Raw genomic sequence first — 16,606 nt, forward strand, 5'->3', positions numbered from 1 at the left:
ACATGGATCCCCATCTCTCCGCAGCCCAGAAGACGGAACTGCAGCACCTGGTCGGTCAGTTCTCGGATGTGTTCTCCCCTCGGCCAGGGCGGACGACCGTCATCCAGCACGAAGTCCGAACACCACCAGGAGTCATCGTCCGGCAGCGGCCCTATCGTGTCCCGGAGGCTCGGCGACACGCAATCGAGACAGAGGTGCAGGAGATGTTGAAGTTGGGGGTAATTGAGCCCTCGCGGAGTCCATGGTCCAGCCCCATCGTCATGGTCCCGAAGCCCGACGGCACCCTAAGGTTTTGCAACGACTTCCGCCGCCTAAATGAGGTCTCTGAATTCGATGGCTACCCCATGCCCCGCGTCGATGAGCTCCTGGATCGACTAGGAAGGGCCCGGTTCATCTCGACCTCACCAAAGGGTATTGGCAAGTCCCCCTGTCTAAGGATGCCAAGCCTAAGACAGCCTTCTCGACCCCCAGTGGCCACTGGCAGTACCGAGTCCTTCCCTTCGGCCTGCACGGGGCCCCCGCCACATTCCAGAGGCTCATGGATGTCCTGCTGAGGCCCCATATGGCCTACGCCGCGGCCTACATCGACGACGTGGTCATCCATTCAGAGACCTGGGGGGAACATTTAGAGCGGCTCCGGAGGGTGCTGCTGGACCTCCGCCGGGCGGGGCTCACCGCCAACCCCCGGAAATGTCACCTGGCTCTCTCCGAAGCCAAGTACCTGGGCTTCTGCGTGGGATGTGGCCTCATCCGCCCCCAGGAAAAGAAGGTGACAGCTATCCTCTCGGCACCGCGGCCCTCTACCAAGACCCAGGTACGAGCCTTTTTGGGGTTGGCAGGATACTACCGATGTTTTATCCCTAACTTCTCCTCCTTAGCCTCTCCCCTGACAGATCTGACCAGGAAGGGGCAACCGGAGAAGAAGAGGCGTTCCAGCAGGTGAAGTCAGCCCTCACCACGGAGCCAGTCCTGCGAGCCTCCGACTTCAACTGCCCCTTCCTGGTGCAAACCGACGCCTCGGACACCGGGTTGGGAGCCGTTCTCTCCCAGGTCCAGGACGGCGAGGAACACCCGGTGATCTTTATTAGCCGGAAGCTGACCCCGACCGAACAACGGTATGCCGCCGTGGAGAAGGAAGCACTGGCCGTCAAGTGGGCAGTCCTGGAGCTCCGCTATTACCTCCTCGGACGCCGGTTCACCCTGCTGACAGATCATGCGCCACTGCAGTGGATGGCCCGCGCAAAGGACACCAACCCCAGGGTAACCCGCTGGTTCCTTGCGCTCCAGGACTTCCACTTCACCATACAACATCGGGCGGGGACGGCCAACGCCAACGCGGACGGTCTCTCCAGGATAGGGGCAGCTTTCGCAGGTCTGTCAGGCTCCACTCCCCACCCTCCCCATATCTCCCCATTGTACCGCAGGCGCAGGTCGACGCTTAGGGGGGGGGAGTGTGACATGCGTCCCGAGCGCTCGTCAGCGTCGCCCTGGCAACACACGGGAATCACCGGCACGAGCTCATCACGGGCTGAGCGGCCGCACCTGCAGCTCATCAAGCGGAGCCTTCTTAAGCAGAGGAGGAAGACAGAGTGGTGAGGAATGTCTCCCAACAAGGACGCTAACCCTTTCCTCCTCTGTTACAGAGAGCAGCGTGTGTCTGTCCATCGGTTGTCGTGTAGTTCCTCACCCCGCCACAACTGAAACTATTTTGTGAATGTTTTCACATTAAATACAGCCCATATTATCAATTCTCAATAGCATCAAGTCTAAACTCAAGCCTGACTCTGAGCTCTGAAGAATCCTAATAGGTCTCTAGGTTCAAATGAACACAATGTCTAGACTCTAGAGTAAAGGATTTAATTAATATCCAACACATAACAGTTCACCTCAAAATACTTGGTTGTAGCCTGTTATAGAGAGAGAGTGTATCGCCACTATAATTCAAAGTGATGTGACAGCAGGTAATGTAGCAAGACTCTATCACAAAATAAAATGTTAAAAGGTCATTTGCTGGATTAGTGAGCTTTGCCTCTGAAATAAAGGTATGGGACCACTTAAAAACACATCTGTACAGGAACAGTGATGCGTGGAGGGGGATTGCTGGTTTGGCACAAATGCTGCTCTACTGACATTGCTGGGACTCTGGGAGATGGTGCCTATTGGGAAATCAATCCTCTTTAATCAACATTTAAAGTTTTTTTGCCACCACTTTACTGAAAAAAATGGTTAAATAACTGATGGGATCCTAAGAACTGCAGGAGACTGAACCACTGGGGATGGAGTGGTCTGAAGAGAAAAGGTAAATTGATGTAAAAAATTCCAAAAACTCAAATTCTAAATTTTTTCCCCAAGAGTTCCAACTGTGGGAGCTTTTAGAGAGCTGGTATTTGGGAATCTGATTCTCTGTATGCGGTCAATTTAGGGCTACAGTCTCATGGAAATACAACACTTCCACTGCAGCTCCAGTGGGATGTAAACCCAAATGACAAAAAGGATATTGTCCCAATAGAACACCATTGAGTCTAAGTGCCTTTGGGGAGATATAGAATTCCACAAATTCAGTACAGAATGACTTTTCTGAGTATCCATTGGCTTTTTGGCGTGGAAAAGCAGGGAAATCCACATTGCACACAGTAAACAAAGTTTTTCAATCCACTGGTGCATTTCACACATGCTAACAAATGTTTACATGTTTCCAAAGTAAATCAAATAAAAATCTTAAGTACTCAGAAGCTCTTACTCACATCAGCAGTCAATAGACTACCATTCAAACGTTTGGGGACTATAAGATTTATTTTTTATTTTTAAAGAAGTCTCATACTCACCAAAGCTGTATTCCATGTTATTATATTTCAAAAATGCACCTTAATATTATATAGAATAATTTTCAGGATTCTTTTAATAAAAAGTTCAAAAGAACATTAATTTTGAAACATTAAAAATCTTGAGACATTATATATGTCTTTACTGTGACTTTTTATCAGTTTAATGCACTCTTATTAAACACAAATATTAATTTCTTTCCCTAAAAAAAAAAAAAATGACACCAAACTTTTGAAGGGTACAAGAGGAGGCTTTATTCTTCCTGCAACAGGGCTCATGTAAATGAGTTTGATTTTACTACGGCCGCTAACACTCAACAGTCCCACCATTGTATTGCCTCCTCTTATTTCAAAAAACCTGCTGCACAAGCAGTGGCTGTTGTCACGGCAGCAACATGCAGACTTGGCCTGAGCTCAGGCTGTTGGATGAGCAGTGAAGTGAAAAAGGGGGTCTGGAGTGGGGGGTACTTCTCAAAAAGAGTCAACGGGGACCTTAACATCAGGGTAGACGCCATATTAAATTTGATGTGAATGAAACATCAACAGTTTGTTCAACAGTTAAGTAATGCTTCAAAGCATCAAAAATACACCTTTCCAAAAACATTACATCAGTAGACAAAGAAACACTGATGTAAAAAAACAAAACTTCAGCTAGAACAAATCCTACTTAAGTTACCTCTTGTTTAAGACTTGTTGTGAAAGAAAATATTAAACTAACCAATGGAACAACTGGCACAAGAACCTTTTAAACCCAGAGCTTGATATTAATATTTTATTTAGCTATAGTAGACAGTTTCTCATGGCTCTGCCAAAGTTCTGCTAGACCACCAGACCACCAGAAAATAATTACACAGTCTAAGTAAGCAACTCAGCCCTACGTAATCAGTTTGTATTATCAGCTTTTTATCATTTATTCTTTTAATCTGACAACTGAATTGTACTCAAGTCCTCCTCAGCCCACACATTAAAAAGTGTTTGAAAGTCATGCAAGTATTTGCATAAAGGACAGGCATTCACTGCATTTACTAATACATTATAAAAATGAAACATTGTATCTGGAAATATTATTTAACAGATCCGAGTTAACATGAACTAACAATCAACAGTTGTATTTTTATTTACTAACGTTAACAGATTAGAAAATACTGTAACAATTGTTACATTAAAGTAAGTTAATCCATAAACCAACAATAACCAATGAGGCCTTGTTGTAAAGTACTATCCCTACTTTTATACAGATTTTGCTCCTTTATGAAACTTGACTGTATAAATCACCCAAAATCTGCGTGAACATTCTTCAGTAGGTTGAGCAAATGAAGTCAGAACTTCAATTTATAGGTGAACAAAACTAAAAACACAATTTCAAAAATAATTCAGGAGGTCAAAAAGATGAAGGTAAGATGAAGAACAGACGGTCACTCTGATAAGCAACATTGACCCTCGAACCCTTCTGAAAAGCTGCTGAAGCGAGACAGATGTATAGAAAGTAAAGGACATCTCTGCACATGTACTATTATTCCTCACACGTCTGATCGTCCAGGCTGGAACAGAGGTCTGCTGAGACTTCCTGCCATTCACTATCTGAGGCATCAATGCAGGCTACAGAGATGAATCACCTTGACTCTTTATGACTCAGCCAAACCCTTTTGATGTACACTGAGTTCAATAAAGCATCCCTCACACTCAGCTGACCTTTGAGGACCTTTCAGAGAACATTTGTCCTGAGTCACAACCTTCTAATACAGTAATATATTCTACAAAACAGGTGTATGTGCTCCTCATGTCGTGTTAAAATGATCAGTGCAACTCTATCCAAGAGAAATATATAACAAACAAAATAAATAACAGATTAACAGTTGGAAAAAATATCACCCCATCCTAAAAATGAATCAATCAGGTAAAGCTAATCACCTTCTCAATGGAACACAAAGCCATTTCACTTTCAACTGTGATCAATTGTGGTCAAAAACTGTGCCCATCTTCATTCATTTGATTCATTCAAATGGCTGATTCATTCAGGAGTGAAGTAAATGGTTCTTTATCAAAGGTTCATTGAATCATTAGGCTTGTTCGACTTGAAGCGGCTCATCACCATTAGACCGAACGGAGTGTGACCTCAAAGAACTGCAAGAGCTTTAGAGAGGAGACGACTCAGTGTGCTTTTGAATCACTCTCGCGGTACTTTGATGTCATACACCCATCGCTCTGTGCAGCCCAACTTCAAATCCAACCTGACTATGGCCAATGGTTCAACGCGCAAAATGGATCAAAACGTGGATTAAGAAATGAAAAGCCACTGTGGGTTGCTCGGGGATGAACAGTTCTGATTTATCGTTATATTTTGGTTGGCAAAATTGAGCAAAACAGACAACATTGTGTCTAAAATAACACAATATTATTACTATGGGCAATTTTCTAGGCTCTATCACGCAGTAAGTTGTTTCCCTGCCTCATATTAGTCATCAATCGACTGTATAAAATAGCAGATGATCCACATATAATTTTTACGCTATACTTTTCTCCATAATTAATGAATCGAATAAACGCGTAAAATTACCAGCCCTAATTGACTGATGATTCAAACGTGAGTTTTGAGTAGTGTAGAGTAGCGCTTGTAGGGTTGTCTCTTCTCCGATCACAAATGCAGACATGGTTAAATGTTTACGTGGCGTAATGCATAAACACATTTAATTACACCAAATACATAAAATAATGCTCTTTTTTAGCGACGTCAATGTGACGAGAGGGGCGGGGCCGAGAGCTCCTCCGTGGTACTCGAGACCAGTGAATGGCGCAGGTGTCGCATATTCTCATTAACTCCACCGGCCTCGCTCCGTTCCCATGGTTCTCAGCCCCGTCCCTCTCGTCATAGTCATGTGACCCCTTTAAAGGGCTGGAAGGCAATTACCATACTTCAAAAGGCAGAAATAGGTAACAAATTATGCAGCCTTTTCTGTTTTAGCATTTTTTTACTAAAATAACAATCAGCTCCCTTTTCTAGCTGTTAACACAAAGACGATGTTAAACGGGATCAAAACAGGAACCTTAATGTCATTTAGCCCACAAATAAGTGCATTATTTTACAGTCTTTACATTTCAGCTCTCTAAGGCCTTTGAGCTGTTCAGTATTTGACTGAGCCCAGAAAGAAGCACAATGAGTCCCTTCACATAGCCCACAATAAAACTGTCAGCAATAACACATTTCTAAAATAATTTTCTTTGACCTTTAAAACACCCTCTTACTATAGGAGCTTTGATGAGACGCCGTTTTCTGGTCAGACACCAGTGGAGCATTGAACTAAAAAATAAACAGCTTTATGGGAAAGTGGTGCTATTTAGATGCAAAGCAGAGAGCAAGACACTAATGCATTCTGGATTGCATGGGCTAAGTTGGTGGTGCTTTGAGATAACTGGGTGATTGCCATGATATTCTCATAGGCAGATTTTTCAGATGCAGTGACTGCTAGATATATTAGCATCTGCGTGCGATGAGTTGGATAAAAAAAACGTATAAATATTACAGAGGAACAATTCATCACAAAGCAATTTTAATAATAAAACTGGGTTACCAAAAGCTCCATCAAATACAACAATCCACAACAGCCCTCTTCCATCATTGAAGGATTGTGTACTTTAAATTTACTCTGGTGAATGAATTTAAGGGCTCTCCAAATCTAACACTGAAAATAAGCCACAAGTAAGCATTGTTTTCACTGCAGTCCTGCAGCAAGTCATTGCATGGCACAGGCTCTTTAAAATTCAGACACAAATCCGTAAGAGGAAAAATCTTATCTAGTAGCTTCAGACTGCCTCTCATTTGCTCCTACTGTCCCAATTAGTTTGTTGATACAGAATTGTGCAGCATAAAATGCAATCACATTGGTTGTTTACTGGATGCTTTTGGGTTGATTTCTCAATTTAATTAAACAAGCCAGAGCATGCAAATGATTTACTGCAATACTGTAAACAAACTAATAATCTGTCAGGCAAAAAACATTCTTACAGTATATCTCAGACGGAACAGGTCATACAAATAAGGATGTTGAATGACTAGATTGACTACATTGGCTATGATGGTGGTGGTCTGGTTGTGGTCTCCACATTAGTGGAGCTGAATGGATAAAGTGACTTTGTGTGATCACACCATACATCTCTGTCATTTCACGGGCATATGGGCACACGCATACACATGTACAGACAGGGCACAACATCTACTAAACCAGGAGGGAATCTACTGGTTTCAGGAGAAATCATATTTCAAAGAAGAGTTGGTCCATTAATACAAAAGTATTTCTCACAATTGTACGGAATTACAATGGGAAGCGAAACATTACTTAGGGAGCTGCTGGAATGTTTATGACATCTAACTGGCTGTGCCAAGCCACACATTCACATATGTCATACAGTAGACAGGCATACACTAGACATACAGACAATGTTCTATACAGCAGCACTGACCACAGCACTCCCAACACTCTCATGCTTATTCACACCAATTTGATGGTATTGCACTGCATCCAAGTTCTGCCTGCCACTGTCATTGAAAATTATTAGTGCCCTATTTTTTTTAGGCAGCTCCCTAAGTAGTACTTCTCTCCCTGCCACAGTCCACTTCATTTAATTTCGGCTGCTCACTATCTGCCCATAAGTCTCCTCACCTGCTGAATATAGTAGAGATGGATGTTGACGAATAGACAGATTCACTGATTACTGGATGTACAAAAAGAGAAATAGCTAGACAGACAAGCATTTTTTTTTTCAAAAGAATATTGAACATATATAATGCATTTTATATTACCTGGGCATTATATTACAAAAAATTGTAAACAAATTGTTTGTTTGTTTGGAGCAAATTGAAATGCAAAAATTTGTTACAGAAATGTAACATTCAACGATGGCTTAAATACATATATGGATAGATACATCGACAGATATATTTGGATGGATATGGATATTGAAAATAAATAAATAAATGGTGCCAGCATGGTTGTTGGCCTGCCATCGCTTCTGTCCTTTGTTGATTTTACTATAATTGTCGACCGATATAGGCTTTTTGACAGCTGATGCAAATATCTTGGAAAGAAGGGGGGGCAATAGCCGATATATATATGATCTATATTATATATTATTTATTTTATTAAAAATAAATGTGTAAAATAAACATACTTTTACTTTAGATGGCAAAGTATTTTTCCCAAATAAATAAATACGAAATATAAATATAATTTATAAAAGGAAGTAAAAACTGTAACTTTACAGGGCACTCAGTATTCTGGGAAGTTTGCCATTCAAAGATTTGTTTAAATGATATAAATGTGTATTTGTTTACTGCTGACGTCATATAATATTAATTATATTATATTATAATATTATTTGTATACATTCATTCCTTTGTTTAACTATTTTATGTGATTATTAGACATTAGACTTCTATTATAGTTTCAAAGTCTCAAAGACTTCAGCCAAGCAGAAAAACTTATCAGCCAATGCCGATATTTGAAAAATACCAAATATTGGCCGATAAATCGGCTTTGGCAATATATCAGTCGACCACTACTTTTCTGTACATGTTTGTGCTATCAGTGTGTATGTGCTCTCCTGTTCCTCCAACTCTACTGTTCCTTGGCTTTTGGATTAATGGTATTTTGTGTATTGTAATGTGTACTAACTTTTGTTATGGGTTATTCATTGTTGTTTTTGTCTCTCTTTCATTTTCTTACTTCTTTATAGTATCTATATTATTTGTTAATGTATAGCACTTCGGTAGACACTAGTTATTTAAAATAAATATATTGACCTTCACTACTGATGAATAAATACATGACAATCAGATGGATCACTGGATAAACTACTAGACAGTTAACTAGACAAACCAATGTACTAGCAGACTGATAGATGGAAACCAGTTTTCCAATGTCATTGCCTTACTCTACACTGATGTTACTGCAAATCGGCAGTAAACATTCAATCAACCCTCTGACTAAATTCAGTCATCTGTTTTTTCCTGACACTTGAAGGTCCGAGCAGACAGCGGACTCTGATCACTGCGAGAGGCGGGAGTGAGTGAGGGCTCGTTGGGGAGGGCTTTGCAGTTGCACTCGCATCCTCTCGGTCTCACAAGGACAAAAAACAGAAATTCCCACTATCGCTTACTTTATAAAGTAGCTGGCGCCTTCCTCGGTGAAGCCCTCTTCCCATCCCCGCGGTAAATCTAGAAGGAGAAAAATATTTGTACAAAGCTCCATTAAGTTTTTAATGAAACAGAAAGAAGCCCACCATCAATTATGCAGAGGACGTGTTTCCACTGGTCACTTTAAACACTTACTGCAGTTTCCGACTAAGGATTGCAAAGTTTAGACTAGCCAGCATAGTTTACTACCGTACCTGATCGTATCATGTGTCCTGAGTTGACAGGTTCACCAGTGCGGGGATGGAGCCAAGTAGTGCCGCGAGTTTTGTCGCTGGAACACAGAGACACCTGTTACGAGACCCATCGGAAAAGGTGCGGATTCACCAGAACCACAATACAATGCAACGACTGCGATCCAACCCTTCATAGGCTGCTTACTTGATGAAAAAGACCCTGCCATCCCCACACACCCCGTAGGACCAGTGCTCAGGTAGTGTGTCCCGCCCGAGCGGAGCCGCCATGATCCCGGTTGAAAGCGAGCGCTTCGCCGCAGAGTTTCCCGGGAATCGGACAGTCCGATAATCACCGCTAGGGCTGCACTGCTGTTAAAGGGACAGGCTAAACTTGGGAAAAGTCTTTGTCCCAGTTATAAGCCGACAGAAAAGAAAGAGGCCGTCGACTGCGGGGGACATATGTTGTATCGCGGTCATGACAACTGTCTTCAAAGAGCTGAGCTTTTTGGCAGGTAACAAGTAACGTTAGGCGAACAGTAGCATATGATTTAAATGACAGTAGTACGAGATATGTGATGATTTAGTCAGGTTAAACCTGTCTATAAGCGTTCCTCCTATGTGTTTCCCAGCCAAAAATATCCGACTGAGAAAACATATCTTGCAGATTAAACATTTTTTCATGAGTCCTAGATATGCTGAGAAGTCATCTTGGCTCCTCGCTGACACAAATAGTGTAAAGTTGCTTTGTTTACACTTTCGTGTCGCACTGTGTTCGCGCCACTTTTCGTGACCTGCACTCGCATGGGCAGATCTAATAATATCACGTAGGCTACTTGTCGTCCTTAATGTTCCCAGACAGGAAAATTATTATTTTTTTATAATTTTTATATATTTTTTTAAAAACCAGGTATGTCATTAATAGTAAGGCAAATTTATGTTCAGTGGTAACTGGATATATAAGCAAGAGACACTTAAAAAAGTGTCTACATTGTCTAGGTTCATATTACAGAGCACTCAAAAAATATTCATTTCAAAATAAATATAATAACACTTTTTAATATATAATTTTTTGTAAAAAATTGTTCACCAGACACATACTTTTATATATTTCATAACCACAGGAACACATGGTCAAACTTCTCACTGAGCCAGGGCAGAGTCACAACCAAAGAAACAATCCAACTGTAACAACAGCTGATTATCCTTCCATTAGGCCATGCTATTTATAGCCACCCACAGTCTGTAGTCTGGCTGACAGTTGACTTATACTATAAAATGCTTCCTCTTTTGTATATATTTGTAGAAATATGTGTATAAACGAGGTAAATTGCATTTTTTTTTTATTCAGCCCATCTCCTGTTTTTGTCTTGTTCAGATGTTTTATTTAGCGTAATTTTACAGATAAATTCTGACCATTCTGTTTTTGCTTCAGATTTCGAAATACAGTCTAATTTATTCATTAAGTGCCTGTGCAGCATGTATACAACATCTTTGTTTGGATCATGATTAAAATACAGTGGAATAGAAAGAGCACAGGCAAAGCCTTAGTTTGTTTATATGAAGAGATATCTTTTGTGGTATTTATTTATTTGATTTGGGGTTTGTTTTAAAATGTATTATTATAATTTCACAAAGAAATGTTCAGCATTTTGTCCAAGCACTAATACAGAAATATTGTGAATTGTATCGCATTGTGAGTCGAGTGAATCGTTACATCTCTACTTTTTACAAAATATATAAATAAATTAATTTCTTATGGTAAAATAAATGTCATTTTTCATAGTTTATTCACTATTAATAAATGAATTAACATCATAAGATTTCAATCCTATCAGAATACTGTGTTGCATTTTAAAATACAATAAGCATCACTACATGTTCAGAAGTGTGGGATTACATTTTTCAAAAAATATCATATAGATAAACATGATTTTGTCATTAGACAAAACTGTCATTCCAGTTCCTAGAGCATTTGTATAAAAAATAATTGTAACTTTATATTCACAAAATATATGAAGCAGCACAAATGACTTCAGTGACTGATATTGTGATATTGAAGTCACAAATGACTTCAGTGACTGATATTGAATACCAAATCAGCATATTAGAATGATTTTTGAAGGATCATGTGACACTGAAGACTGGAGTATGATGCTTGAAAATTCAGCTTTGTCATCACAGGAATAAATTACTTCTAAAAATACATTCAGAAAACACTTATTTTAAATTGCAGCAATATTTCACAATATTACTCTTTTACTGTATTTTTAAATAAATAAATGCAGCCATAATTGGCATAAGAGGTTTCTAAAAAAAAATTAAATAATCTTAATAAATGCTGTAATCTCTGAATGAATGTTGTTGCAGGAATTTTGATCCAGGAACATTTCCGACTTGGTAAAATCATGTTTTTGCCATATCATATGAACTGGCTTGGATTAATGGATAAATGCATGGGATAAATTTGTGATCTGTTTCCCTTGAACAAAACACAGGATTTTTATATCCCTGATTTATACTGTTTTCATTCCTTTTCTGCCAAGAATGCCCATTTGATTCCAGTTGTGTATCTATATCAAACACTTGAAAACTGTATAACAATTTTACCACAGAGTCCCTTTGCAGTTGGGGAACTTTTGTTGGCATGCCTTTTGTTGGTTTGATGCAACATTGCCCCCCAAGGATGACTTAAACTCCCACAGAAGAGACATTGAAGAAACACAAAAAGATGCTTGTGGCTGCAGTAATATAATGTTTGCAACAAAGGCTGCTGCTGTGGGTTTATTTCAGTTTGTTTTTCTGACAAATCATTTCAGTTATTTTACTGATCTTAATAATAAAGCATTGAGTACATGCATTTTTCCCACTATTAAAATACATGAATAATAGATTATTTTGAAAGAAGACATTGGCATTTATATTCTAAGACCCCGTAAAACTTTTGTTCATGTAAAAATAAATCAGCAGAGGACACTTTGAAATTGTGTCAGCAGTTCTACACAGCCTTGACTTTGACTGACACCTCTTAGGGGTGCTCAAGTTGGTTTGGGAGTAGCTGTAACTGACAGAACTGCAACCCTACATAGTCACACCAGTGCACTGGGACCTCATGTTAAAACGCCATATGCCTCCAACAGAGCAGAGCACATGTCCGGCTATAAGCTTGTATGAATTAGGGACTTTATGTAATGCCTTCAGTCTACTCTGTCTATCCCTCGCAGTCGCACAGCTTCAGAGATGGGCTGCAGACAGGCCTGCGCAGCTCTGCAGTATTGTACTGCTGATGGTTTCCTCACCACTGCCAGCAGCTCACAATGCTGCAAGGTGACTCAGTGTGTCTTGTCTCTCTCACTGGAGAGGTTCATACAGAAGCAACTGCAGTTAAATCGCTGCATGCAGAATAACTTGTTCTGCAGTACAGGCGACTCTCAAGACTGTTGTCAGTGCATAAAAAAACTGTAGGCTACACCAGATGACTAATTATTTATAATATAGATTATTTTTCTACAGCATCGATTAATGCAGACAATGTATCATTTGACATTTAACACATTTTGATTAATTACCATTAGCACACATTTCAAATGGTGGTTGAGCACTGACCTCTAGTGGACGAGAACGTTGTCACTCAATCAGACAGCATATCTAGATATTTCACCTTATAAAAATGTTTTATCTTGAGTCTTTCTCTGAATGAGGTACCAGTCTTAATCTAGTTGAAACATTTCTCTAGAAGAATTGGCATTGCTAATTACACACCAAGTGGGTTAGCTAAAAATGTCTATAACAAATGTTGCATTAATTTCTTACTAATCAGTGTCAGTAAGAAATGTAACTAAATCCCTAGCCATTCATTGAAGATTAATTTATTCATTAATTTAATCAAAACAAAAGTTACATAGGTTTACAAATCCTCACAAAAGTATCAACCATAAATGAACTGTTTGAAAGTGAGTATTCAGTAATGATGGAATTTGAATGTGACTTTAACATGATCAGATTTCGGTAACACTTTAGAATAAGGTTCCATTAGTTAATGTTTGTTAACTACTTTCGTTAACATGAACTAAGCAAGAACAATCCTTCTACAGCATTTATAAGTCTTAGTTCATGTTAATTTCAACATTTACTAATGCATTATTTAAATCTAAAGTTGTGCCGGTTAACATTAGTTAATGCACTGTGAATTACCTTAATGAACTAACAATGAATAACTGTATTTTCATTAACTAACATTAACGAAGATGAATAAATACAGTAATAAATGTATTATTCATTGTTTGTTCATGTTAATTAATACATTAACTAACATTAACTAATGGAACCTTATTCTAAAGTGTTACCCAGATTTCTAATACATGTATATGTAACCACTGTATTCTATTCCAAAAACTGTAACAGTTCTGTGCCAAACAGTAGTAAAGAAAATCAGTCTAACAGCAATCACACAAACAACTGAATTGATCCAAATATTTTTATTTGTCCAAAAACTGCAAATTTATGCCACCAGTGCAGAAGCTGTGGAAGATTCGCTGTGGATGAAAACAAACAAATGATTCAGATAAAAAAAAATTCAGGAAAGACAAAGCAAGGTTTTTGTGTGAAGGGGACTGGCAGTGCTGGCACAATAAAGCCAAACTGCTAATTTACCTCCAAGGTTTATCTGGCACATAAGAAATATCTCAATTCTTACAAGGGAAGAATGGGACAATGAAATGTGCACCACATATTAGAAGGAATTTCTTGTAATGTCAAAAAAACAAAAACAAGTAAACACTCACTACTTCCAGTTGGGGGCAAGTACTCTCTTGGTCTTGTAGTAGCGGGCGAGCCTGTGGATTCTGCTCTCAACCAGAATCAGGCGGAACTTAGCATCCTTGTCCTGCAAGACCACGAGTGACAATGAGACAAAATAGTTGAAATTTTCCCTTAATTCTTTAAAAATGATAGACTGCACTGCAAAGATGCAAGTACATAGTCATTCATATTAGAATGTTTCACTACCTTCCTGTTCCTTTCCAAGTGCTTCCTCACAGCGACAGCCTTCTTGATGAGGTGGTAGAGATCCTCAGGCAGGTCAGGGGCCAGACCTTTGGCCTTCAGGATCCTGAGGATCTTGTTGCCAGTGACAAAACGCACCTGAGCAACACCATGGGAGTCCCTCAGGATCACACCTAATGAGAAAAGGGCAGGTGATGTTAGTTCCATAATGAAATTGGGCAGACAGACACAATACAGACATCTTATTTACAAATAAAATACACTTAGAAATGTCAGGAGGCATAAGCAATGAGCTTACAGAGAAAAAAAACACCAGTGAACATAAAAGCATTCTCTTCTACTGGAAAACAACTTACAAATGTCAAACACGCCTCTGCTGTAATCATTTCACTAATTCTATTAAATTGGTTTCAGTCATAATAATTGATGTTTTCCTCTAAAGCTCTTATTTGATTTCAAACTTTGTATAACCATTGTAGATCAAATGTGCTGTAAGAAATCTAGTTAAATTTCTCTTATGGACATGACTGCCTTCACGAAGTAAAAAATACTTTAATATCAGTCACAACTCACCGATCTGTGAGGGGGTCAGACCCTTCTTGGCCAGTTTGAAGATTTGCTCTTTAACATCATCAGATGTCAGCTTGAGCCACTACAAAACAAAATTATTGAATATTTTAACAGCCTTGAAAATGTAGAGAGACATTATTATTATTCCAGATGAATCGGAATCAGTGGACTTACTGTGGGGACACTTCGTCTATAAGGCAGTGCTGACTGGGACAAACCCTTGCTGAAAAATGAAGCATTTAACAGTTCAATACATGCTCCAGAATGAAACATTAAAATTACGTCTTCTAAACAATTACCCTTCTCCTTCAGTAAGCTAAACTGTAAACATGATAACTGACAGCAGGTAATACAACGCATAGGTAACGTTAAGTGAACAGAATGTTATCTTAAACCAAGCTGAGCTTTAAATCTAAGTTCGTCTATTAAACATTAAGATAAATGCATAAAAACCATTTAGGAGGTGGTCTAACCGGCCCTAACTAACCGTTAAACACATCTGCCACACAAAACCATGGATTATGTGAAACTAAGCGACACGATAACAGAACAATCAGACCGTACAGACAATCGGTCCGTTTAACTGAGAGAGTAAGTAAAGATCCTCAATGTGTCCGTCCTGCAGCGTCACATGTGCCGCGATCACGCTTCAGAGCAGGACGACGCGGCACTAAACAGACCTCTCAAACTCTTTTCTAGCTCCAATGGAGTACACATTCCTGACGCAGCCAATGTTATAGAGAGTTAACCGTGTTTTGGGTCGGTAGTGTGGCCAATAGATTGTGTTTTTAGCGAAAAATAGGCATTTACCCAGGAGCGTGCATACGACCCATGATGGCGCCTTTGAGAGCGAGGAAAGAGAAAGACCGAGCCGAGGCCGAGAGGAAGTGAATCTGGAGCCGGAAGTGATGTCAAATATCACGTCCTGTCTGTATATTTGATTATCATTTGTGTATTTTTTTTTCTTTGCTTTTTTTCAGACTTTAGTTTAGTATGTTAAATTTGGTATTTTTATACACTTTTATTTATGTTATTTTATTTTTCCCCATTGTGTTTTCTGTCATCTGAACTGGAAAAAGGCATATTTTTTTCCAATAAATCCAGATAAGTCTCTAATTACATTTGGCATACCAACAGATTAAAATGGTATCATTTTTAAATTCAGAAATTACATTTTTACAGTCTCTTCTCTCTCTAATATCCATTATGTGATGGGTTGATGTTTTTGTTGTGTTTTTTTATTACTGTCATCCTGTGACAATTAATACAACTAAATACACGACTCCTTTCATATCAACCGGCTGGTGGCGCTATATAAAAGCAGTATACTGCTGTAAGCATACTATAGAAATAGAATAAACGAATAGAAAAGTCGCATCTGAAAGGGTTATACAAGGGGCGGAGCTTAGCGGCCTTGAGAAATAAAAACTCTCCTTCAGCGTGCTTCTTATTGTCAACATATGGGTTTTAATTATTATTAAAACATCCATTATTATTATTATTATTATTATTATTATTATCCAAACACATAATAAGCATTTACGGTGTTATATCAGATGTTACCCGTAACATTTTTCAGCGCTGGTCAGGATGGACCAATGACAGGCGTTTGTGATGAATATATATTTATAATGAAGTGAAAATATATTGCATAGATATTACTCGGAAAATGTTCTGTTCGCATAAAATGTACCAACAATCATAAGTAAGGATTTTTAATCTTCAAGTGTACAAATGGTTTAAAAGAAAAGGTCGTGAGATCTTAATGCGACTGAGCGGAGGATTCGCTTTCTGAGCTCCAAAGCGCCCCCTTCAGGAAGCTATCTATCTTACCTGTGTCATAAACTATA

General features: G+C 39.3%; 2 protein-coding genes and 1 non-coding gene across 5 annotated transcripts in view; all 3 read right to left on the minus strand.

Moving 5' to 3' along the window:
- LOC128017040 (pleckstrin homology domain-containing family A member 7) overlaps window positions 1-9,802 on the minus strand; it is an 84,330-nt gene extending 74,528 nt beyond the window's left edge. For all 3 annotated transcript variants that reach the window (XM_052602098.1, XM_052602097.1, XM_052602096.1), the window contains exons 1-3: window positions 9,391-9,802; window positions 9,207-9,283; window positions 8,976-9,033 (exon numbers count right to left, since the gene is read on the minus strand). In XM_052602098.1, the coding sequence (XP_052458058.1) occupies window positions 8,976-9,033; window positions 9,207-9,283; window positions 9,391-9,473 (218 nt within the window). In that variant the 5' untranslated portion in view covers window positions 9,474-9,802. The remainder of the gene's footprint in view (window positions 1-8,975; window positions 9,034-9,206; window positions 9,284-9,390) is intronic.
- A 3,843-nt stretch (window positions 9,803-13,645) lies between these two features.
- On the minus strand, window positions 13,646-15,684 carry LOC128017045 (40S ribosomal protein S13). The gene is made up of 6 exons (XM_052602120.1): window positions 15,567-15,684; window positions 14,931-14,979; window positions 14,760-14,838; window positions 14,190-14,359; window positions 13,967-14,067; window positions 13,646-13,717 (listed from the first exon to the last, which is right to left on the minus strand). Exons 1-6 carry the CDS (start codon window positions 15,587-15,589, stop codon window positions 13,684-13,686), a joined length of 456 nt encoding a protein of 151 aa, XP_052458080.1. The 5' UTR covers window positions 15,590-15,684; the 3' UTR covers window positions 13,646-13,683.
- On the minus strand, window positions 13,780-13,908 carry LOC128017965 (small nucleolar RNA SNORA19). Its single transcript, XR_008184656.1, has one exon. It is a non-coding gene; the product is annotated as a small nucleolar RNA SNORA19 (small nucleolar RNA).
- Window positions 15,685-16,606: the final 922 nt, after the last annotated feature.

This window comes from Carassius gibelio, chromosome A7 (genome assembly GCF_023724105.1).
Source record: "Carassius gibelio isolate Cgi1373 ecotype wild population from Czech Republic chromosome A7, carGib1.2-hapl.c, whole genome shotgun sequence".
In the NCBI taxonomy this organism is placed as follows: domain Eukaryota; kingdom Metazoa; phylum Chordata; class Actinopteri; order Cypriniformes; family Cyprinidae; genus Carassius; species Carassius gibelio.

Coding starts and splice junctions, on each gene's coding strand:
- LOC128017045 (XM_052602120.1), bottom strand. CDS start 15,589: ATGGGTCGTATGCACGCTCCTGG. Junction 14,980..15,566: donor GGTCGTATGCACGCTCCTGG/GTAAATGCCTAT, acceptor TTCATTTTTCAG/CAAGGGTTTGTCCCAGTCAG. Junction 14,839..14,930: donor ATAGACGAAGTGTCCCCACA/GTAAGTCCACTG, acceptor TTTGTTTTGTAG/TGGCTCAAGCTGACATCTGA.